Genomic DNA, 26,109 nt, shown 5'->3' with positions numbered 1-26,109 from the left:
TAAAGCCTGACCAAATAGATGTGGGCTTCTCCCTGGCTACTGGCTTTCTCAACTTAGCCCATCCCAGTTTGTACCCAAGCACTCCTTTCCATTTGTGTGGTCTTTTTTTTAAAAAAATATTTATTTATTATGTATACAAATATTCTGTCTGTGTGTATGCCTGCAGGCCAGAAGAGGGCACCAGACCCCATTACAGATGGTTGTGAGCCACCATGTGGTTGCTGGGAATTGAACTCAGGACCTTTGGAAGAGCAGTCAGTGCTCTTAACCTCTGAGCCATCTCTCCAGCCCCATTTGTGTGGTCTTTAGATCCACCACCACAGCCTACTTAAAGGGAGGAGGGGATCTGAGAGCCAACTCCAGTGATGAGGGGACCTAAGAGAGGGCAGAACAAGAAAAAACCCTAAGTACACAGTTAGCCACTGTAGTGGGAGCTGCGAGCTGCATTCCTGCCACCCGGCTCCCAGCTGCCTGGCTAGCTTATGCCCCGAAATAACAACACACAAACTGTATTCTTTTAAACACTGCTTGGCCCATTATATCTAGCCTCTTCTTGGCTAATTCTCATGTATTAATTTAGCCCATTTCTAATAATCTGTGTAGCACCCCAAGGTGCACTTACCGGGAAGATTCTAGCCTACGTCCATCCTGGGTTGGAGCTTCATCGCGTCTGCCCTGGAGAGCAGAGGCATGGAGTCTAAGCTCACTTCCTCTTTCTCCCAGCATTCCGTTCTGTTTACTCCACCCACCTAAGTTCTAACCTATGAGGGCCAAGCAGTTTTTTATTATTTAACCAATGACCTTCCTCCATCAAGCCACAGGAAAGATCAGACCAAGCCATCGAGACTCTCCTGAACACATTTGAAGGAAGAGATGGGCAGGCACCAATGCAAGAATTCCCCCAACAAGCAGAAAAGCAACATGATAACACCAGAATCCAGTGATCATGCAAAAGGAAGACTTGAACACCATAATCCAGAAGAAGTAGAAGAAATCAACTTTAAACATAACATTATGAAAGTGATAGAGATCATTAAACAGGATATGAAAAACTTCTTTAAAGAAATGGATGAGAAGATTAACAAAAAGAAGAAATGAATAAATTCCTCAAAGATACTCAAGAAAACCAAGAAAAAGTAATCAAACAGGTAAAGAAAACAGTTCAAGACTTGAAAACTGAAATGGAGGCAATGAAAACACAAACTGAGGGATGGCTGGATATGGACAATCTGGGTAAATGAACAGAAACTACAGAGACAAGTATAACCAACAGAATACAAGAAATAGAAGAAAGAATCACAGACACTGAAGATACTATAGAGGAAATAAACTCATTGATCAAAGAAAACAGCAAATCCAACAAATTCTTAATACAAAACATCCAGGAAATCTGGGACACTATGAAAAGACCAAACCTAAGAATAATAGGGGTAGAAGAAGGAGAATTACAGCTCAAAGTCCCAGAAAATATATTCAACAAAAGTATAGAAAAAAAACTATCCCAACCTAAAGAAGGATATTCCTATGAAGGTACAAGAAGCATACAGAACACCAAATAGACTGGATCAAAATAAAACATCCCCTTGCCATATAATAATCAAAACACAAAACAAACAGAATAAAGAAAAATATTAAGAGTTGCAAAGGAAAAAGGTCAAGTAACATATAAAGGTAAAAATATCAGAATTACACCTGACTTCTCTGTGGAAACTATGAAAGCCAGAAGGTCTTGGATAGATGTGCTGAAGACACTAAGAGATCATGGATACACGCCCAGACTACTATACCTTGCAAAGCTTTCTTTCACCATCAATGGAGAAAACAAGATTTTCCAGGAAAAGCCAAATTTAAACAATACATAGAAACAAACCCAGCCTTACAGAAAGTACTAGAAAGAAAACCACAAACCAAGGAAACCAACAACACCATAATAAAACAGACATTTAACAACCCTCCACCAGCACAATTCAAAGAAGAGAAACACACAAACCCTAACACCAAAAATAAATAACCAGAGTTAACAACCCCTGGTCATTAATATCACTTAGTATCAATGAACTCAATTCACCTATAAAAAGGCACAGGTTAAGAGAATGGATACTAAAACAGGATCCAACATTCTGCTGTTTACATGAAACACACCTCAACCACAGACAGATATTATCTCAGAGTAAAGGGTTAGAAAAAGGTTTTTCAATCAAATGGACCTAAGAAACAAGCGGGTGTGGCTATACTAATTTCTAAAAAAATTGACTTCAAACTAAAATCAATAAGAAGAGATGGAGATGGACACTTTATACTCATAACATGAAAAATTCATCAGGATGAAGTCTCAATACTGTATATCTATGACCATAATATAAAAGCACCCACATATGTAAAAGAAACATTACTTGAACTAAAGCACACATCAAACCCCACACACTAATAGTAGGAGATTTCAACACTCCTCTCTCACCAATGGACAGATCATCCAGACAAAAACCTAACAGAAAATTGAGAGAACTAATGGAAGTAATGAACCAAATGGACTTAACAGACATCTATAGAACATTCCACCCAAATGCGAAAGAATATACCTTCTCAGCATCTCATGGAACCTTCTCGAAAACTGATCACATACTTGGTAACAAAGCAAACATCCACAGATACAAAAAAATTTTAGTAACCACCAGGGTCTTACCAGATCACCATGGAATAAAGTTAGAATTTAACAACAATTCTACCCCCCAGAAAGCCTACAAACTCACAGAAACTGAATAGTCAACTACTGAACCACACCTGGGTCAAGGAAGAAATAAAGAATGAGGGCTGCTGAGAAGTCAAGAACAGTGGCACTGGGTTTTGATCCCACTGCACGTACTGTCTTTGTGGGAGCCTAGGCTGTTTGGATGCTCACCTTACTAGACCTGGAAGGAGGTGGGATGTCCTTGGACTTCCCACAGGGCAGGGAACCCTGACTGCTCTTCGGGCTGCTGAGGGAGGGGGAGTTGATTGGGGGATGGGGGGAAATGGGGGTGGCGGGGAGGAGGCAGAAATCATAAATAAATAAATAAATAAATAAATAGATAGATAGATAGATAGATAGAAAGAAAGAAAGAAAGAAAGAAAGAAAGAAAGAAAGAAATTAAAGTCTTCCTTGAATCCAATGAAAATAAAGACACAACATACACAAACCTATGGGACACTATGAAAGCAGTGCTAAGAGGAAAGTTCATAGTTCTAAGTGCCCACATTAAAAAAATGGAGAAAGCTCACATTAGAAACTTAACAGTACAGCTGTAAGCTCTAGAAAAAAAAAGCAGACTCACCCAGTAGGAGTAGAAGACTAAAAGTAATCAAACTGAGTGCTGAAATCAACAAAATAGAAACACGGAAAACAATCCAAAGAATCAATGAAACAAAGAGCAGGTTTATTAAGAGAATCAACAAGATTGACAAGCCCCTGTCCAAACATATCAAGAGGCAGAGAGAGAATGCACAAATTAACAAGATCCGTAATGAAAAGGGGAACATAACAACAGACCCTGAGGAAATTTGGAGAATTATTAGGTGTTACTACAAAGGCCTATATGCCACAAAGTTGGAAAATGTAAAAGAAATGAACTTGTTTTTAAATAAATACAATAGACCAAAATTAAATCAAGACTAGGTAAACAATTTAAATAGACCTATAAGTTGTGAGGAAATAGAAGCTGTCATAAAAAACCTCCCAACCAAAAAAAGCCCAGGACCAGATGGTTTCAATGCAGAATTTTACCAGAAATTCCAAGAAGAGCTGATACCTATACTGCTTAAGGTGTTTCACATAATAGAATCAGAAGAGTCATTGCCAAACTCTTTTTATGAAGCTACAGTTACCCTGATAACAAAATCACACAAAGACTCAACCAAGAAAGAGAATTACAGACCAAACTTACTTATGAACATCGATGCAAAAAATTTTCTATAAAATACTGGCAAACCAAATCCAAGAACACATAAAAAAATCATCCATTATGATCATGTAGGATTCTTTCCAGAGATGTAGGGCTGGTGCAACATATGAAAATCTATCAATGTAATCCATCATATAAATAAATTGAAAGAAAAATCATACGATCATTTCATTAGATGCTGAAAAAGCATTTGACAAAATTCAACACCCCTTTATGATAAAGGTCTTGGAGAAGTTAGGGATACAATGACTCACTGAAGCAGTATGCCTGTTCTAATGTGAGCTCACCAAATCCAGCTGGACCGGGACTGAATGAGCATTTGATCAAACCCGACTCTCTGAATGAGGCTGACAATGGGGGCTGACTGAGAAGTCATTGATAAAGTCACTGGGACTTTTTTCTACTGCGTGTACTGGTTTTTTGGGACCCTAGTCTGTATGGATGCACAGTTTCCTAAGCCTGAATGTAGGGGGAGGCCCTTGGACTTCCCACAGGGCAGGGTTCCCTGCCCTCTCTTAAGGAGGGGGAAGGGAGGAGGGTAAGTTTTTGAATACAAAAATAAAAAATAAATAAATAAAAATAATAAAATATTTTTAATCGATTTAAGATGATTTGGCTGTAGGACTACCATGCACAGCCTGTTCTGGGCCAAGGTATATTTACTCTAGAATTACTCTATGACTTTCATCATGAACGCGTGGAATTTTGTCAAAGGCTCTTTCTGCATGTATTGAAATGATCATTTGTTTTCTTTTATGTCTAACTATGTGATTTATTACATTCATTGATTTGGGAATGTTGATACATTCCCATGTTTTTCAAAATAAGGAAAGAGCCTTGGCATGAGGTAAAAACAAAAAAACAAACAAACAATAACAATATCACCAAAATTAACAGAGTTATTACTGAACTTGGAAGCATCACAAGATATACCATGACAATCCAATATGTTATAAGAAAATAATTGGAAAATATGTAGCCTATAGGTTGCAAATATATAAAAAATAGAGAAATAGTTAAATTTCTAGGTGCATACAATGTACCAAAGAATCCACAAAATTTTACAATATTAAGAATCCACAAAAATTTAAACACACCCATAAAAAAATGAGGAAATTAAAATAGTAATAAAATCCTCCCAACCAAAAACAAGTTCTGGGCCAGAAAGAAGCACAGAAGAAATCTACTGGAATTCCATTGAAGATCTCTAGTCTTCAAAATTCAAAAAAAATAGAAAGAAGCATTTCTAAATACCTCCTACAATGCTAGTATTACTTTACTGCCAAAAGAAGGTAAAGATATAACAACATCTGGGGAAAACAGACCAAAAGCTTGCTAAATATATTTTTTAAAATATTCAATAAAATACCTGCAAAACTGTATATGACTATATATAAAAAGATTATCCACTATGAACAAAAAAAGTTTTAGGTAAGTAAAATGTATATAAATAGCATATACTCTTGACTGTCATTTCATTTCAGTGTTTAATAGAAACAAAAAAATTTCTAAACCAATTAAGATCCTCTAGAATAGTCTTACATAAAGACATTAGAAAAGATGTCCAGAATATGTACTCTATATCATAAATGATTCATCCAAAGATAAGTGTACCTATTTATGAGGTACCATGTCACTTTTTATACATGGTGAATGCTGTACATGGTTGGAAACAGGATGATTAGTCAATTTATACTTAAAACATTTTACTTCCTTGGCAAGAATACATTCAATATCCTCTCTTTTGATATTATGAGGCATTAAGTTTACCTATATTTATTCATCTACAGAGCATACCATAACCTATTCTGACTAATGGGAAAAGCACTTCAGTAAGTGGTAGGGGGGAAATGTCTCCAAAACACTTAAACTTTATTCTATTCCAATTTAGATTAGTAGGGGGAGTTGACAAATTCCATAATTTTTCCTTTATGTTGGTGGCAAAACATACTCTTCCTAAAGGACAGTGTTAATTCACATCTCAATAAACTGTGGATACAAGTTCCCCATACTTCTACTCACAACAACATTTGATAACCATTATCTTTTTATAATGACCATTCTACATGGGATGAGGTAGTACTTTGTACTGGTAAAATTGGATCTTCTTTAAACATTTCAAGACTTTGAGATGGCTCTTTGAGATTGCTCTATTTTCTTACATAACAGACACTGACCACATGTAAATATTGGTCACTTGAATGAGATAAGTAGAAAATGCAATGTGTTGTAAATACTCAATATACACAGGCTTTTAATATAGAAAACAGTGAAGGCAAAGAACTTGAGCAAAGCAACAATCTAGGTTAATTTTGTAGAAACAATGCATCAATATCAGCTCAAGTCATATCCATATTACATTACACTCAAGTGTATCTCAGGTTCTGTTAGTATATTATTCCTTTGTCTAATATCTGTCATTAAAATAATTGACTGTAATGTTGTGATTTAAATATGTTAATGAATTACCAGAAAGGTATATATAACATGTGTGTCGTACATTACATTTTCAGTATACAGCACTGATCTGACATTGTCCAGGAGAAAGGAAAGAAGAACAGTCAGGAAAAGATCAAGTTTTCATGAAAGACCATGTCTCAACGACTCTTTTCATGGCTCCAAGAACTTCGCTATTCCTCAGGCTGTAGATGATGGGGTTGAGCATGGGGGTGAGCATAGTGTAGAAGACAGCCAGAATCTTATCTTCTGTGGGTGTACGGAGACTCCTAGGTCGAAGATAAGTGTAGGCAAAAGGTGCATAATAAAATGTCACCACAGTTAAGTGAGTTGAACACGTGGTGAAGGCCTTTTTCCTTCCCTCTTTTGAGCGCATATGGAAGACAGCAAAAAGGACCTGTCCATAGGCAGCTGTGATGCCAAGAAAAGGAAGTAGGAGAAACAGGCTTGTGCTGACGAACACCATGTACTCGTACACCCAAGAGTCCATACAGGCCAGGGGCAGCATAGCTGGGACATCACAGAAGAAATGGTTAATGGACCTAGAATGGCAGTAAGGAATATGAAAGGCATAGATTGTATGTGCTAAAGAGTTAGTGGAGCCAAGTGTCCAGGATCCTATAATCATCTTCAGACACATCATTTTGCTCATGCAGATAGGATAATGAAGGGGGTGGCAGATGGCAACAAAACGGTCATAGGCCATGGAAGCCAGGAGCAAGCCCTCAGAACCTGCCATGGTCAGAAAGAAAAAAGCTTGAGCTCCACAGCCCAGGAACGTAATGCTTTTCTGGCCAGAGAGGAAGTTGAATGCCATCTTGGGAACAATGACAGAGATATCCATCAGGTCCATGAGAGAGAGCTGACTGAGTAGAAAATACATGGGTGTGTGGAGCCTGGGATCCACACGAATGAGGTGAAGCATAGTTGAGTTTCCAAGCAAGGCCACAAGGAATATGGAGATGATGATTAGCAAAAGCAGTAAGCCAACTTGGTCTTGGGGAAACAACCCCAACAAAAAGAAATCACTTGAGCTCTGATTCCATTTCTCCATTAAAATATGTTGCTTTATCTTTCTTGAAACGGGACCTAAATGTAAAATATACTTATCAGATGAAATAGAAAAAGAGCATAAAGAGGAACTGGCTTGTAATGAATGCTTGCACTGAATTGTTCTTCCTGGAGTACCCTCCTTCTGTTGAACTTATTTTGAAATATGAGCTGAATATTCCTTCTGTCCTGCCTCTGGCCAAGTTCTCAATTTAGAGATTCCTGTATGGTCAATTTAAAATTAAGGGTGGCAACATGAATAAGATAGCTCATACATTTTCTCATAGATAATCCCATGCAAGACCATTACATAAGATCATCAACCCACCTGTTAAAACTAAAAAAGCCTCTATCATCTGCAACACTTGCTTCCTGGCCTCATTCCCATAACTGGCCATACTGTAGACAGATCCCAGGGATCTGCTCCTTGGTACTCTGCCTCATAAATTCTCTAATAAATCATTGTCTTTCTAAAAATAATACCCAATTCACTGTTCTGGAACTAAAAGGTTTTGTATATGTTTAGATTCACACTAATCATAAGATGCTATTTGTTTGTACTTGCTCCATAAGTGGAACTTTGGTTTGTGTAGATTTTACAAATATCAACTTATACACAGTTATAACTGAAGCATTTATACAACAAAACATGATAAATATCACACATTGAATAATATGTAATTTTTATAATTTACAATTGTGAATAATGTACAAATATTTCCAAATAGTATAAATGTTGCTTATCTACATTGCTTTCTCCTCTTACTCTGAAATTCTTAAAAACCTGTTTATTGGAAAAGAAAATGCACAGTAGTAAATTCTTGACTTTCTACTCACAAATATTTTAAAAATTGTTACATTTTTATTTACTTACTTATGTGTGTTTTGAGAGTATATACATGCCATGGTACTTGCATGGAAGATAGAATGTCATTGGAAGGGTGGGTTTCCTTCCTCCATCCTGAATATCAAACTCAGATAATCAGATTGGAGGCAAGCATCTTTACATGCTGAGCCATCTCAGTAGCCCAAATAACAAAGTAATGCCTTGGTTTTTTTTATTGTTTATGTCACACATATTTTACATACACACTTTGGATTTATTTAACTAAGGAAAATAAAACAGAAGTTTTAGCCATATTTAGAATAAATAATTAAAACAAAAATTAAATTAACAATTGGTGCATATACATATGTCTACAGTTATATATTTCTAAATATATAAACACAACATCTTCAGTCTACATAATGATTCAGGTATGTATATGTTTGCAAAAATGATCATTTTTCCATGAAACAACAAATTGAATTTACAAGAGAGCAAGAAAAGTACATGGTAAAGCCTGGCTAGAGGAAATGAAAAAATGAATCTGATATATCATAATCAGAAATATAAAAATGTTATCTACAAAGGATAAAATGAATGACTGTTCCTGCAGGGGAAATGTTGCCTACTCAGTGTAGGAATTGTTTCAATAACGGTGTCTCCTACTGCTGTTATGTGTCCCCTGGTTCTTCTTCATGCATTAGCAACCATTCAAAATCCATATCTCTCTAACACATGTTATCTTTCTTCTCTTACCTGTCCTCAGAATAAAAGTTCGTGCTTTACATATGTGTGCCCTTCTATCTAGGAGATATACTGACAACACAACCTGACAAGGTTATTGGCCTCGATGTTAAAGTTGGGTTACTGATAATGTTCAGCAATAAAGAAAAGTAAACGGTACTTTATGAAAACTACTACATGTGGTAATAGATCACTTAGCATTCTATATGTCCATGATGAGCAAAGAAGCAATGTAAAGCAGAGCATGTCACAGAAAAATAGAAATGCAGTTCTATACTTAACTGAAAAAGTAATACTGATAATGAGGAATGCATGTGCAAGAACATGCCAGATGCCACTTTCTTAGAACCACAGAACTACTTAGCATAGATTAAATATGACAGCAGAAGAATCCTGTGTTTCCTTATTCCGTTTCAAGCATAATTGCCTATAAACTGATTGATAAGCAGGAAGTATAAATAAAAAAGTCACCAACTTTATTGTATACCTTCAAAACACCACCAATGTTCCTAGATGTCTGCAAGCTCTGTTCATTAAGCCATGCAATGTCGTGTAATCTATAGCACGAATAAACAAGGCGATACCAAAAATAGAAAAACACACTAAAGTATATGACCTGTTGTTGCATGGTAAGTCCTCCTAAAAGAAAAACAGTACACAAAGGAAAAGAAACAGATGGACTGGAGCCTGCCCCCAAGCCACTATTTGTAGGCATCATGTAGGCATGGATCTGTAAAGCTCACTTCTCTGATGAACAAGAGAAAGGCCTGGCCGGGCGGTGGTGGCGCACGCCTTTAATCCCAGCACTCGGGAGGCAGAGGCAGGCGGATCTCTGTGAGTTCGAGACCAGCCTGGTCTACAAGAGCTAGTTCCAGGACAGGCTCCAAAACCACAGAGAAACCCTGTCTTGAAAGAAAAAAAAAAAAAAAAAAAAAAAAAAAAAAAAAAAAAAAAAGGCCTGGGGGGAAAAGTCAATGAGGACAAAAACAATGAGAATATTGGTTGTGAAGGGAAGGTGCCAGAGCAATTGTATAGGGGGGAAAGGACTTGGAATCTGATCTGAATAAGATGGTAGACCAGGGAGAATGATGTGCCCTTAGGTACATTCCTCAAACATATCCAGAATGTTCTTATTCAGAAGGGAACTGTGATGCAGACCACACAGAAAATATTAATTAGATAGAAGAAGAACTTCTGGTTAGTGATCTGGATATGAGAAAAAGAGCCACATGTCCCAAAAAGCCACTCACACATGAACTCGTTATAGCAGTGGGCTGCCTATCTGAACATAGGCTCCTGACTGATGATCCACTGGTGTTTACTCCCTGGAACAGCACTTAGTTATAGCAAGCTCTCATCCTGTGTGCCTGTTAAAATGAAAAGAACATCACTCTTTAAAAGGATAGATTACAATTGCTCATACAGACAAAGCTGAAAACAGTTAATAGTTAAAAAATCAGTCTTCTGCATTATAACTTGTAAATAAAGAGAAACCTCATACAGGTACTTTCTTTTACAGCCTTGAACAAAGATTTAACTGCAGAGGAAAGAACATTCCATAGGTCCTTTCAGGAGGCATTTCAAATAGCCATCTTTGAGCATGGAACCTGCACTAAACTTATATTTTACACATTTGTTTTCAATAAAAGGAATATACATGTGTATGCTCTTAGATCATTTCTCACTGTTTCATAAACATGCTTTGGAAAAGAATTATTGCAGAAATTATTTTGTTCCCAAAGTTTATAAACTGTCATTTTGGCAGGTAATTTTAGGAAACCGCTATTTTCAGGATGCCAGATACCTGAAACTCTAGGTTTAATATCTAAAACATTAAATCAGAGCAAAAATCTCTACATTGAAGACCAAACAATTTCAGTATTTTGTGTGGGCTTTATTTATTACAGAGATGTAAAAAGAATTGTATTTTGATTACTTTACCTTTATATCTTCCAGTGGCTGCAAGGCAGATGTAATGTTGGGTCTCTTGATCATTCCAAAAGACATGAAAAACAGAGTTCTTTAAAGTTCTGGAGTGGAGAATCCTATTATACAGGAATGCTACAATTTCAGAATGATAGATTAATTTTGTCAAAGTCACAGGTATAAAAACATAACAAGGACACAGTTGGCAAGACCTCTACAGAGCACAAGACGAAACATGAAATTGAATATCAGAGTCTCTGCTTAGTCTTAAAAACTCCAGGGTACTCCCAAGACCATGAGCCTTAATGAGTATATATTATGACCTCCAGAAGGGTCCACTTATTTCCTCCATTGCACATCTTAGCTTTTGAGAAACCACAAGACCAGAAAAATTTAGACTTTACTTAGGTCGCAGTCTTCAGAACCAGCACATTGTAGATTTCAAATATATTTACATCAATTCTCTCAGCATTTTATTTTTTTATTTATTTAATTATTAAAGATTTCTGCCTCTTCCCTGCCACCACCTCCCATTTCCCCCCCTCCCCCAATCAAATCTTCCTCCCTCCTCAGCCCAAAGAGCAATCAGGTTTCCCTGCCCTGTGGGAGGTCCAAGGACCACCCACATCCATCCAGGTCTATTAAGGTGAGCATCCAAACTACCTAGGCTCCCACAAAGCCATTATGTGAAATAGGATCAAAAACCCATTGCCATTGTTCTTCAGTTCTCAGTAGTCCTCATTGTCCGCTATGTTCAGCGAGTCCGGTTTTGTCCCATGCTTTTTCAGACCCCGGCCAGCTGGCCTTGGTGAGTTCCTGATAGAACATCCCCATTGCCTCAGTGTGTGGGTGCACCCCTCGCGGTCCTGAGTTCCTTGCTCGTGCTCTCTCTCCTTCTAGTCCTCCTTTGGATCGTGAGACTTCAATCCAGTGCTCCAATGTTGGTCTCTGTCTCTGTCTTCTTTCATCGCCTGATGAAGGTTAATATTCAGGAGGATGCTTATATGTTTTTCTTTGGGTTCACCTTCTTATTTAGCTTCTCTAGAATCACGAATTATAGTCTCAATGTCCTTTATTTATGGCTAGAAACCAAATATGAGTGAGTACATCCCATGTCAGCATTTTAAACTAACCTGAAAACATTTAAAATCTCCCCCAAGTTATCCCTACTTATTCTAACCTAAACCAACTATACACAATAATGTCTTCTGAACTTAGTTTATCCAAGTATCTTACACTTGTGTTTGTATTTGTGAAAAAAATGTATATTTACAATAAAGCAGTTCCCTTTGGACAGTCTCTGTGTGTCTTGAGAAGTCTTCACCTTCCCTGTTTGTTCCCATCCACTACCAAGTTCCCCACATAATTATCTCACTGTGGAGCAGCCTCAACTGAAAGATGAAAATCTGCTTCTTAGACAAGAGCTCCTTGTTCCACCAAACTACAAGGAAAGAAACTTTCAAGAATTATCTACTAGTCAAATATTCTCGATGAGAGGAAGAGAAAATCATTAATCCTCCTCAAATACGTACAAGCTCATTGCTCAGATAAAGCATCATTTCCCACTAGTTATTTTTTAAATGAAACACAGGAAACATTTTAGATTCATTTCTCATAGACTACATTAGTGAAAGACAGAATGATAATGCTATATTTTATATGTGCATCCTTGGATCAGCAAGTCAGAGATGCTTCTCTTTTTTCTTCTAATTGATCCCTTGTCTCTGAATCTACAGAGACAAAGCCTTGGCCATTTCTTCTGACTTGGTTTCTCTGAGGTAGCTCAGTTCTGAACTTAGAGGAGAAAATACATGACAAATGCCACTCCTACAATCACAGGATGCCTAAAAATAAACTAAGGAATCTGTATTATTCCAGAAATGGATTTCCCAAAAATGCACTGCAATATTCCAGAATATGATTTGAAACCTGTAAGAGATGTTAGTCAATATGTATTAATGTCTCTCATTTTTAAAATATGGGCCCCAAAGGAATACACATATACTAAAATATTGATCTAGACAATAGGTGAGGGAGTAGTAATTTGGATTGGTATTTTTTAAGTAATAATAAAAAAGAAAGAAAGGAAAAAAGAAATGGAGGTTAAAATAAAGGCACGTTAAGATGAAAAATACACAGAGAATTTGCATTCTGTACATTACTATGTTCTCTTTGAATTGTTTGAATGCTGAGGAAGGAGCAACAGCTGCTAAAAGATATTTGCTTATAAATGCTGCTGAATTAATCAAAGATAGGTATTTTGAAAATACCATGACTCCAAAATTGAAGTCAAAAGGTATGTTACTTTGGAGAAAATGTTTTGCTATTGTTTTCACAGGAAAAGAGAGGCTGTGGATTCATTCTGAGTTAGAATAATCAGGTTTGATCAAGGAAGACCACCTGAGAAATCTCTGGTAGGAGCTGATGGCCCACAAGTCAGAGTTCTACATCCAGAACAGGCTCAAGATTGCTGCCTGAGATGATCAAGACTTGCATACTCCAGTCAGGACTTTATCATAATTCAAAATTTTTTTAGGTCCCCATAAAATTATCAGTACCCCAACAAGCAGGAAGTAGCCTGGAATACTATACCCACATCCCCAAAAAAAGGACTATGGATATTTTCCTTTGTTTATAAATAAAAAGAGGGGGAAGTTGTGTGGGACAATTTTGTATTCTGTCAATTATATTTTAAATAAATGCTGATTGGCCAGTAGCCAGGCAGGAAGTATAGGTGGGACAACCAGATAGGAAATAGAGGCGGGTCAAGGAGAACAGGAGAAATCTGGGAAGGAGGAAGTGTATTTCTCTGCAGGTGTGAGTCCTGCCCAGACACAGAAGAAGGAAGATGTCACCTGTCCCACTGAAAAAGATACCGAGCCATGTGGCTAACATATACTAGAATAATGGGCTAATATAAGTTAGAAGAGTTAAGAAGCCTGAGCTAATGAGCCAATCAGTTTATAATGTAGACCTCTGTGTGATTTCTTTCAGGAACTGGACTGAACAGAAACCTCAGACAACATACATTAATGAACATTTATTATATTTAAGATATTTATCTGTGCCCTGGGTGTCATTATAGAAATAGGTGAGAGTTTGTTATTGAATAAGCATTATTCAAATAAATATTGAATGTTTACTCAATAAATATTAGTCATGGGAGTGATAGGGTGTAATATTTTACCAGTTACATTCCCTTTTTAGTGTTACTAGTACAGAAGTAATGAATGCATATAGATGCATATTATTGCCTTTAATGGACAACTTCTCTGGTGAGTGGTACCCATTGCATTGCCTAGAAAGTCTACATAGACCAATCACCTTCTCAGTTCCTTACTGTGCATGCTTGGTTCATAAATACATAACACTGAAATATGTAACACTGAAATATGCCTGAAAATGATCAAACCATGGTGACAGACCTTACTTCAAGTTTGTAGTCTAAGGTAGTTTTTGACATGTCAACATTTCTTGAGTCTCTGAAGGCTTTTCTGTATATCCTAGCAATTTTTATCTCATCTACATATCGATGCACTTTCTTATTCCTTTGTTCACCCAGAAAAGAGTGAATTTAAATTTAAAAATAAGGCCAGGGATAACCTTCATTCAGCTTTACTAGGTATCAATCAGCCTGCTTCCTTCTGCACTACGTGCTCAGCATTGTGTGTACTCATGGTACACGATACAACCCTGCTGGGGCCTGAACTCATCCCCCTCACTTTTGCACTGGGCCCATCTCTTCTCACCTTTACCTTTTCCTATCTTCCCTGAAATAGGACCATCTTCATAGCATATGGACATTAGATCTTTTAGATAAAATCAGTGTATTGAAGTTGAGTCTCTGATGAATGACTGAACTTTTTCTTTATAGAGGTTGAAACTGTTCATGCATAAGGTGGAGTAGTGAGGATTATGGATTTCAAGAGATTTGATTTATGAAAGAATCAAAGAAAGGTAACAAATTTTTTCTCACTGGATAGTTCAATAATCTTAAGGGCTTAATGAGGCAGAGATCCTTTACAATGTCTTAAGAACAATTGGGTTCTGGTATTCAGGGTAAAGTGGTCCTTCAGAAAAGACTATCAAAGTAACAACTTTCCACATGCCTGATCCTGGTTAAGATATGATATCCATGATCTTGGAGCCATGAGGGCAGAGTAGGAGGCTAAGTGTTACAACACACATAATTGATGTAAATATCAATTTGGAATAGTTCACTAGATGATTGGTTGAGAATTAGAGAGAAAAAAATAAAATAGTAGCCATTTTCAATGAGCACTTAAAAATTGACTATAAGTGCTCACTTTATTAACAACAATTTTTTTTTTGATTTTTCGAAACAGGGTTTCTCCGTAGCTTTTGGTTCCTGTCCTGGAACTAGCTCTTGTAGACCAGGTTGGCCTCGAACTCACAGAGATCCGCCTGCCTCTGCCTCCTGAGTGCTGGGATTAAGGCATGCGCCACCACCGCCCGGCTTAACAACAAATTTTTATATTTAATTTTTTTCTTAATGTCTTTTATTATGGCATTTTACTCAATGTATCCATGCCTCCAAATGTCTGGGATCATAAGTTTAGATCCATATTTTGCATAGGGCAGTATAATTTTTGATGGACATCAGCAATCCAGTGCAGATGATATTAATGCTAGCTTGACTTTTTGTCAACTTTACATAATCTATTGTCATGTGAGACTAGGGAATCACAATTGAGAAATGGCCCACCAGCTTGATTTGTAGGCAAATTCCCCTATGGGGTATTTTCTTTCTATATGATAGGCATGTGAAAGCAGAGTCACAATGGGTAATGTTGCCTCTCCATATGTGGTCCTGTGTTGTATTAGAAAGAAAACTAAGCAAGCCATTGATAACAAGCATGTAATCCTGCATGTCTTCTGCATCAGTTGCTGACTCCTTTTTTTCTACCATTCATTCCTGTTTTGAGTTTTTCAGGTGATCAATTGTAAACAAGGCATAAGCTGCATTTGGTCAAGGTCTTTATCACAGAAAAAGAAAGAAACCTAGAGCAAATCTCCACTCCCTTGCTCCCCAGATATGCCAGCCTCTCACTCTGTGCTTACTTCATGTGTTCCTTTACACAAATAATTACTCTGGGACCTTGGAATGGTGACACATGCCATGAATCTTAGCACTCAAGAGGACAAGGCAGGTGAATCTCTGGAGCTGAAGATTTAGGCAGTTGTGTGCCATCTAACATGGATGTTGGAAACTCAACCAATATCCTCTTCAAGAACACAAAGTGTTCATAATCAGTGAGGCATCTCTCTAGCCTGTCAAAAAAATGATTTTTTAACGTTTTAATGAAAATATTATCGAATCATTTTCATTCATTGCAGTTCCTTACACATATTTCTCCCATGCTGCAATCACTGCTTGCTAATCTACTGTCCTCCTCCATAATCATCATTGTTGACTATAATGATGCATGTATATGCATATATAATGATAAATATATATATGTGCATTATTATAGTCATATTGACAAGTTAAGACCATTCAGTTTCCAGATGCATAATTATAGAACTGACCATATGTTATTAAATAATGAATTGGAGAGCTCCTCCGTGTGAGAAAACTACTTTTCATGATCTCTGCATCACTTAGCTGCCTACAGTTTTTTATCTAAGAGTGGAGACCAATGAGTAATTTCCCTTTCATCTTAGCATGTCTCTTAGTGATGTTCCTGTCCAGATCTTGATTAGGCAGCCATGTTGCTGAGGTCTCAATGCTGAAGCTTCTCTGTCACTTACTCACACTTGGTTAGCTGACTCTTATAGTTGTTCTACTATATCTTCTATGATGTGCCCTGAGTCTTATGCCCAGGAGTTTCATTGCAGATGTATCAATTGAGGCTAGGCACACCACTGTCAGGTGATCTCTGTACTTGAACCAATTGTAGTTTTTCAATAAGGGTCTCTACTACTTATAAAACCTCCCTTAAGAGGAGTTGGGACCAACACTTAAATCTGGGTATAAAGACAAGTATTTATAGAAATGTGCCAAAATACTTTATGCTCTCTCCTGAAATTTTTGTTCTCTCTTCTATAGCTGTTCTATTATCCAGACTAGAATGGTTTCTTACAGTAAGCATTGGGGGAAAAAACAAAAAACAAAAACAATAGGCATTAGGTTCTTTAATTGCTCTGAGAAGGAGTTTCCTCAATGATGGCAGGAAGTTATTGAACTGGATTTAGCATAGGGCCTGAGAGCAATCCCTCAAGGAGTTTTGTAAAGGCAAAGAAGGTCTTGAATGTCTCTTGTTGATCTACATTCACTAGCCCAAGGTTTGCCTTTGCCACATCTTCTGCATAATCAAGAAATGACAGGCGTTCTGCTTAGAATATGTTCAGAAAAAAAAGCATTATTTCTAGGATCACCCTGTTTACAATCCCATGTTTGCCAACACTATAATTGTTAACATTTTAATTTTTCCTCAAAACTCTAGAAATCAACTCTCCTATCCATATATCATCATGATAATGAGATTTAATATAAGCTGTATCTCAGATCCATTCCTCCAAAGGTGGAATTTTAAATGCTAACATTGCATTTAAAAGCCTAATTATCCTTTTGCATTGAGAATTAACATTTTCAAAAGCCAAAGATTCAATTATAATTTGTTTAGCTTCTAAACTTGGTTTTATTTTGTTTACTACTGTCAATATTTGTAAGAAAGCTGCAAAGGTTTCTTTTGGGCCCTGTACGACTTCAGTAAATGATTCAATTCGTTTTCATACTTCTTCAGTTCTGTCCCAAGAATTCAAAGCTACTGCATGGAATAAAGCTAGGATGTGGCCATCATATAGAGATTGCCTTTTTATATTCCTTCACAAACAAGTTGATCTAGGTAAATTCCCATACCTCTAGCTTTACACTGTTGTTCAATAGTATTAACCTCTTCTCTGAACCAGGTACTCCATTGTAATTGTGGACCAGGCTCTTTAATAGTTTCAACCAAATCTATACCATCTTTGGGAGATAATTCTATTTTAAATTGACCATGAGTTTAACATTTGCTTCATAAAAGGTCAATGCATGCCATATGAGACTAGTGTTTCCTCAAACTTCCTTAAATTTAACATTGACACAGGAGTTCAATGAGCTTTTACAGATTCTTTATCATTTGGAAATTGCTATAAAGTTACTGAATATATTAAGGTTTGTCATTTGAAGACATCAAAATGCCAAATGTTTTAACTGTGGTAGAATAGAACATCTGAGAATGTAAAGAAGGAATTACTAGAAATAATAACTCCACTGGGAATGAAAAAAATAGAAGGTCTCAATCTTCTGGATTATATAGAAGATGAGGCAAAGACCAACATTGGACCAATGAATGTAGATCAACAAAAGAAAAACAAGGCAATCAGCTTCCATTGGGAAACTCCTTGGATGGCCTCTTGCAGGCCTTCAGATCAAACATGGTCCAGTCATTCCCAGTTACCGTGGAGGACATGTCTCACAAAAAAATTTTAAAATCCAGTGCCTTCTGTCAAAAGCCATGCTGTTCTGGATGATGGAATAAATGTGGTGAGTGAATCAAAAATTCCAAAAGAAGATAAGAAATGTATATTCTGTCAGGCTTCTATAAATGCTCAAAGACAAAAGCTGACAGTGCAAGTAAATAAAATTGTAACTGAAGGACTACTGGACACAAGTGCAGAGGTAACTATTATTACTCCAAAATCTTGGCATTCAATTTGACCTCTTTAAGAGACAGAAGTTTAATTCCTAGAAATTGGAACCTATCTCAAGTGAAACAAAGGATAAGATGGGTTGAATTTATAGGGCCAGATTTTTCATTTTAAAATTGACTTAAAACATAACTGTGTGTCAAGCTGACAAAGGGTAGGGTTGTGATGGCGAATCTCGGTTATCTGTCTGACTACATCTGGAATCACATAAATACCAAGCAGTTGAGCATGCCTGTGAGGGATTTCCTTGATTATATCATTTGAAGTGGGAAGAACCACCCTAAATCTGGCCACACCTTCCTGTCAGTCCATAGAAAAGTACATGGAAAAAGGAAGCTTTTACTTTTTGCTTTCTTGTCCTCACTCTCACTGGCTTGTTCACCTATCCTACTGCTGAGGTATTAGAGCCTACTTCTTCAGGATTCCAATGCAGACTGAAGACCAGCAGCTATCCAGGAATGCATCAGGACTCTACCAACAGACTGGGACTGCTGAGACATCTAGTTTCATAGAATAAAGAACTACCATATTCTTGGCCTTTCTGTCAACAGACAGCATTGTTGGACTATGCAGACAGCTGCCTATAAGCCACTCTAATATTTAATACCCTGACTAATATGCTATGAGAAAAAATAGTAATAAATACCTTGAGAAATATATTTCTTTCTCTTATCTTTATAGCTATAGGCAAGCACATTTACTAAAGTGAGGAACTGACTCATGTCTTATAGGGCCCGACAGTCTCCAAGGAAGCCAAAGATTTGTTAAAGATGGGCACTTTCATTATCTGCAGTCTTCCTTTCATCTACCCAATGATTATTTTAGATAAATCCGTTCTCCTATAGAAATGAAGCAGATATGGGTACAAAAAGTTTTGGCAGAACTTGTGTCATTCTGTTGTGACCAGATGTACAGAAGAGATCACAGCAGCCCTACATGAGTTTCAGTTCTCATCTTGTTTTCTGATGAATGAATGAAGGAAGAAAAAGAGTCCAGTGCAAATGATTGGTGGCAGATTTTATTTTCTATAAATTATGAAGATTAAAGAAAATTTCTTATGGTAACATGCGTATTGTTTAACTAAGGGCTGGAATGATTGATGCTTTATTTTTATGTCTACAGACAGCTAATTTTTAGTCTCTATTAATTCTAAAGCAAAAAAATATGAAGAAAAAATTATGAAGAAAAAGTTATGAAGAAAAAATAAGTTGCTTTCATGTAAAAAACTAAGCAATATGGGATATGTTGTTATTTTTGATAACTAAAAACATTTAAATGGGAAGGGAGGTAAGTATCAAGTCAAACACACATTCATCAAATCAATACAGAGGGTAAGAAAATCCAGTGAAATATTTTTCAATGAAAATATTAATGCTAAAATGGATTTCTCTAGGCAAACACAGGTAGGACTAATTAAAATCAATTATTTTGGTTTATAATTTCTAAATACCTACCACTTGTACATTATGTTGATTCAATGTATCCCAAATATTCATTTTAATTGTTAAAATTTTCCTACAAAACCTAGAAAATACTTTTAAATATCTTTCTTAATCTTTCATGAGATGAACAAAAAATTCATAATTGATATGCTGCTTCAATTTTTAATCACTCATTGGTTTTAGTAGATGGTAGCAAATAAGAGAAGCCTCCAAAATGCTGGAAATAATAGAATTTTTTTTAACCTCACTATTCCCCTTTCCTTTGGTTATAAATTAGATTCTCTGGTATCCCATTGACTGATGCCTTTGCCGGATTTTGTAGAAAGCCAGACCCACAACACAGAGGACGACCACGATGGCCCCAACCACAGGAAGCACAACTGTGTAGTCAGACAAACACTCATCCACTACAAGAGAAAACAAATACAACAGAACAGGTAAGATTGGGTGATGATGTTACAAGAGGCTGCAAACAGGAATTTAAAATAAATGGATGAATTAAAAAATATATTTTATGAGTAGTACTTTACAATAATGGACTAAAACTCTGTCGCATAAGTCAGTCCTGCCTCTGTCTGTGGTCCCCCTTTATCTATAATAAACCTTCTCCACCATCATACCTAAAAGCAATCATGTCCTCCTTTTTATTTCATTTCTTCATTCAACTAAGAGAGAACTTGGTACCACAAAGTGCATGACTGTTGAGACAGACCTGGGCCATGTTGTTTGGGTAGAGGAGTGTGGAAAAAGTTGGTACTTTGTGCTATAAAAGCCACTGATATTCAGATATTAATGTGACGTTCGGGGAACTGGAAAGAGAATCAGAAAGCAATACAGATGACAGAAGCCTGGCTTGTGAAGTTTTGGATGGAAGCAAAAAGTCTCTTGGGAACATGACATGAAAATTTGAATTAAGAATATGTGGTTCTGGCTAGCTGGAGATGAAAAAATAACTGTGATTAACAAGAAAACAAGACCACTAAGGAGAAAACTTTCCTTTCCTGGGATAATCTGTAGTGGTCTAAAGAATCATCAGTGATAAGAGAGAGAGAGAGAGAGAGAGAGAGAGAGAGAGAGAGAGAGAGAGAGAGAGAGAGACAAGTATCATTTAAGTAAAATCTTTTGGGAGTGTTTATTCAGGGTCAGCACACAAAATCTGTGATCGAGAGCGGGCCAAGGCTGTACCTTGTGCTGGCAGCCAAACTTGAAAACATAAAATAGTCTTGTAGGTGTCAAAGTTTGGGGAAATAACTAACTAATATCTATATACTTGTTACTATATAGTGTTACTATACAGTTAGTTAAGAACCTGAGACTAAGTAGATCATGTACCTAGGGGAAAACCAAATACTACTGTTCTGCTAAAGGAATGCAGAAATAAAATTACTCCTAGCAACATTCTGTGGTATTCATAGATAAGGGACTTGCTCAGTCATCATCAGAGAAGCTTCTTCCTGCAGTAGATAGGAGAAAATAGAGAGACCCACAAGTGGAAAATATGGAGAGAGAGAGACCTTGGAACATGCTAAATGGGATGTTTCCATCAAATCCCTCCTATCAGGGCTCAGAGAACTATGTAGAAAAAGAGAAATGGAAAGATAGTAAGTGCTACAGGGACGAATGACGCCAAGGACACAATGTCTTCCTGACAGAACAGGACGCATGCACACATGAACTCACAGAGACTGTGGCAGCATGCACCCGGCCTGCACAGATCCAAGCCAAATGGGGTCGCAGCACTGAGAGAGGAAGGGGACACATGCCTCCACAAGCCTCCTCCTCCAAGAGCTTGTGAAGGGAAAATCAGTTATCTTTAATGGAGTCTCACAAGGTATACAAATCACACTTAAGGGCAGGCCTCATGCCCAGCAGTAGGTGACCAATACAAAATAACTCAGTGGCATTTCAGAGTTTTTATTTTTTATTATTCTTTACCTTAAAGGTAGGTCTTTGTGTATAGGTAGCACACATTTTATGATTTTATGGTTTGTGGTTTTATAGATTTCTATATGTGCAAATTTCTGTATCTCTGCATCTATGAGTTTCTTGTGCTATTTCTTTAACTCTCTTCTGTTTGTTTTTTGTTTGTTTTGTTTTGTTTTGCCCTATTCCAGTGTATTTGTCTTTATTTCATCTGGTTTTATTTTATTACTATTTTAGATACCTGGGGTTTTTTTTATGAAAGAACATGGATTTGGGTAGGAGAAGAGGTGGGGAAAAGTGTCTAGGAGGAGTTGGAGGAGGAGAAATCATAACCAAATTATAGTGTATAAGAAGATATTTTCAATAGAAAATTAGAAACTAAAAAAAAAAAGTATCTCTGGATGATGTTTTTGAAGACATGAAGGAACCATGGACAGCAGCTTGGCATTGGTAAAGTCACTGTTCCCGAAGAGAGCCCAGCAAAGGCTATTGATGAAGGTACAGTTCAGCTGTCGTGCACACCTCAACATTTTAGAGATGCTTGGATGACCACCAAGGACAATAGCATCTGAGGAGTAGAGCAGCCTGACCCAATGAAACATTCTCTGTGTGCTTTGTTACACACCCATCAGAGTGCAGAAGATGGTGCGATTAAGACATCTGACATTGATCTTCATACTATTTGACTTTTGCTTCTCTTTGATCTGATTGTGATTCTGACCTGGCTCTTTCCTCCTGGACTAAGAAGGTATGTAACTTACATTTTTGGAGCCCACAGTAAAGATATTTTAGAGTTTTTAAGAAATTTCAAATAGTTTCTCTAAAATTTCTACAGACTCGGTATTTTAGAGAAGATTTGAACTTCTAAAAAAAAACATTTGAATTCTTTAAAGACACTGAGCTTTTAAGGTGCTTGAAATTTTTAAGCCTCTGGGACTTTGGAAAGTTGGGATCTTTCATCTCATTAGATACTGGAAAGTATTCAACAAAATCCAACACCCTTTTATGATAAAGGTCTTGGAGAGATCTGTGAAACATGGAACTTATCTAAACAAAATAAATGCAATATACATCGAGTCAACATTCAACACCAAATTAAATGAAGAGAAACTCAAAGAGATGACACTAATATCAGAAACAAGACAAGGTTGTTCACTCCCTCCATATCTATTCATCATAGTACTTGAAGTTCTAGCTAGAGCAATAAGACAATAAAAGGAGATCAAAGGGACACAAATTGAAAAAGAAGTAAAACTTTCTCTATTTTCAGATGATATGATAGTATATATAATTGACCCCCAAAATCCTATGAGGGAACTCCTACAACTGATAAACACTTTTGATAATGTGACAGGATACAAGATCTTCTCAGAAAAAATAAGTAGCCCTCCTATGTACAAATGATAACAGGCTGAGAAGAAATCAGAGAAACATCACTGTAGTGATATTTTATCTGATTATTAATAAATAAACCTTGCCTTAACTTCAGAGAGTAAAACAGTCGAACTGAACAGCCTTACAGATCGGGCAGTGGGGACACACACTTTTAATACCAGTAGACACACTAATTTGCTAAAGAAACCAGGCAGTAGTGGTGCACACCTTTAATCCCAGCACTAGAGAAGACTATAAGATGGGAGGAGACATCTCTTACACACAATCTCATTCTGAGATTTCTGGAGTCAGGATCACCATCCTGACTGAGGTAGAGGTAAGAGCCAGTGGCCAGCTGTTTTGCTTTTCTGGCCTTCATGTTGAATCCTAATTTCTGTCTCTGGGTTTTTATTAACCATGCTACACATCACCCCTTCCAATAGTCACAAATAACATAAAATATTTTGTAATACTAACAAAAGAAGTGTAAAACCTGTATGAAAAGAACTTTAAGTCTTTGAAAAAAGAAATTGAATACAATATCAGAAAATGGAAAGATATCCCATCCTCTTGGATAGGTAGGACCAACATAATAAAAATGACATTCTTACAAAAATAATCTATAGATTCAGTGCAATTCCTATCAAAATCCCAAGACAATTCTTTACAGACCTTGAAAACAATGCTCAACTTCATATGGAAAAAACAAAAAACCCAGGATAGCCAAAACAATTCTGTACAATAAAGGAACTTCCAGAGGCATCATCATTCCTGACTTTAAGCTCTACTATCGAGCTATAGCAATTAAAACAGCCTGATATTGGTATTAAAACAGACAGGTAGACCAATGGAATCAAATCTATGACCCTAATATTAGTCCACACACCTATAAACAACTGATTTTTGACCAAGAAGCTAAAATTATACAATGGAGAAAAGAAAACTTCTTCAACAAATGATGCTGGCATACCTGGTTGTTAGCATGTAGAAGAATAAAGAGAAATCCATGTCTATCCCTATGCACAAAACTTAAGTCCAAATGGATCCAAGACCTCAACATAAATCCAGTTCCACTGAACCTCATAGAAGAGAAAGTAGAAAGTAGCCTTAAGTGCATGGGCACAGGAAACAATTTCCTAAATATAACATCAACAGCACAAACACTGAGAGTAACAATTAATAAATGGGACCTCCTGAGACTGAGAAGCTTCTGTAAGGCAAAGGACATGGTCAATAAGACAAAAAGGCAGTCTACAGAATGGGAAAGATCTTCACCAACCCCACATTGGACAGAAGGTTGATCTCTAAAATATATAAAGACCTCAAGAAACTAGACATTAAAATAGCCAAATAATCCAATATTAAAATGGAGTATAGTTCCAAATGGAAATTTTCGACAGAAGCGTCTCAAATGGTTGAAAGATACTAAAGGAATTGCTCAACATCCTTAGCCATCCGGGAAATGCAAATCAAAAAAAAAATCTGAGATACTATCTTACAGCAATTAGAATGGCTAAGATCAAAAACACCACTGACAGCTTATGCTGGAGAGGATGCCAAGTAAGAGGAACACTCCTCCATTGCTGGTGGGAGGAAAAACTTGTACAGACACTTTGGAAATCAGTGTGGCAGTTTCTCCAAAGATTGGGTATTATTCTACCTCAAGACCCAGTAATACCACTCTTTGGAATATACCCAAAGGATGCACAATCATGTCACAAGGACATTGTTCAACCATGTTCATAGCAGCATTATTTGTAATAGCCAGAACCTGGAAACAACCTAGATGCCCTTCAACCAAAGAATGGAATAAAGAAAGTGTGTTAAATATACACAATGGAGTAGTACTCAGTGGTAAAATAAATAAATAAATAAATAAATAAATAAATAAATAAATAAATAAATTTTAAAAAATAGCATGTCATCTTGAAATTTGCTTGCAAATAGATGGAACTAGAAAAAAACATCCTGGGTGAAGTAACCCAGACCCAGAAAGACAAATACGATATGTACTCAGCAAAGGGTAACCAACCTGTAGTTCATGACTCTAGAGAAATGATGTAAAAAGGAGAACCCTAAAAGAGACATATATTGACCCCTTTGGAAAGGAAAATAGACAAATTCTCCTGAGAAAATTGGGAGCAGGTGGGAGGAGGGAGGGCAGACAGGGATGGGGAAGGTAGAAGGGGAAGGAGGAGAAGGAGAACATGAGCGAATGAGAGCATTAAGATGGGGAAAGAACAGAGAGGGAGAGCAAGGAAAGAGATATGTAGAAGCCATAATGGGACTAGGGAGAAACCTGGCACTAGGGAAATTGTCAGAAATCCACAAGGATGACACCAACTAAGGCCCTAAGCAATAGTGGAGAGGGTGCTAAACTGGTGTTCCCCTGTAATCAGATTAATGACTACCATAATTGTCATCATAGAACCTTTATCGAGCAACTAATGGAGACCAGTCAGAAATTGGTTATAGTTAATCAATTTCTTGGACTTACGGTATTCCACAGGAACCCCAAAACAACCCAGGCTATTGCCAAGGCTACTGTTGGTTGTGGTTGTTTGAATAGAATGGCCCCCATTGGCTCATACATTTGAATGCTTTGTCACCAAGAAGTGGTCTTACTTGAAAAGATTAGAAGGGTTGGAGGTGTGGCCTAATAGGGATAGATGTGGCCTTATTGGAGGATCTGTGTCATTAGGAGTGGGCTCTG

The 26,109-nt window shown here is 37.0% G+C and overlaps 2 protein-coding genes across 4 annotated transcripts in view; both read right to left on the bottom strand.

The window, feature by feature from the left end:
* Nucleotides 1-6,510: 6,510 nt before the first annotated feature.
* Nucleotides 6,511-7,449, bottom strand: LOC130871310 (olfactory receptor 2L13-like). Its single transcript, XM_057764665.1, has one exon. It carries the CDS (start codon nt 7,447-7,449, stop codon nt 6,511-6,513), a length of 939 nt encoding a protein of 312 aa, XP_057620648.1.
* Nucleotides 7,450-11,664: 4,215 nt separating this feature from the next.
* The window catches only part of Lamp3 (lysosomal associated membrane protein 3), a 33,276-nt gene continuing 18,831 nt past the window's right edge, over nt 11,665-26,109 (bottom strand). Inside the window, exon 6 of one of the 3 annotated variants that reach the window (XM_057765067.1) lies at nt 11,665-11,912. In XM_057765067.1, the coding sequence (XP_057621050.1) occupies nt 11,680-11,912 (233 nt within the window). In that variant the 3' untranslated portion in view covers nt 11,665-11,679. Of the gene's footprint in view, nt 11,913-11,958; nt 12,024-19,661; nt 20,507-26,109 lie in introns of those variants that run through there. The other 2 variants (XM_057765071.1, XM_057765068.1) reach the window with 2 other exon arrangements.

This window comes from Chionomys nivalis, chromosome 3, assembly GCF_950005125.1.
Source record: "Chionomys nivalis chromosome 3, mChiNiv1.1, whole genome shotgun sequence".
Taxonomy (NCBI): domain Eukaryota; kingdom Metazoa; phylum Chordata; class Mammalia; order Rodentia; family Cricetidae; genus Chionomys; species Chionomys nivalis.
The sequence above is the reverse complement of the archived record's forward strand: the minus strand, read 5'-3'. Positions and strand labels throughout refer to the sequence as shown.

What these genes read in the sequence shown, in the direction of transcription:
- LOC130871310 (XM_057764665.1), bottom strand. Translation starts at nt 7,449, where the DNA reads ATGGAGAAATGGAATCAGAGCTCAAGTGATTTCTTTTTGTTGGGGTTG.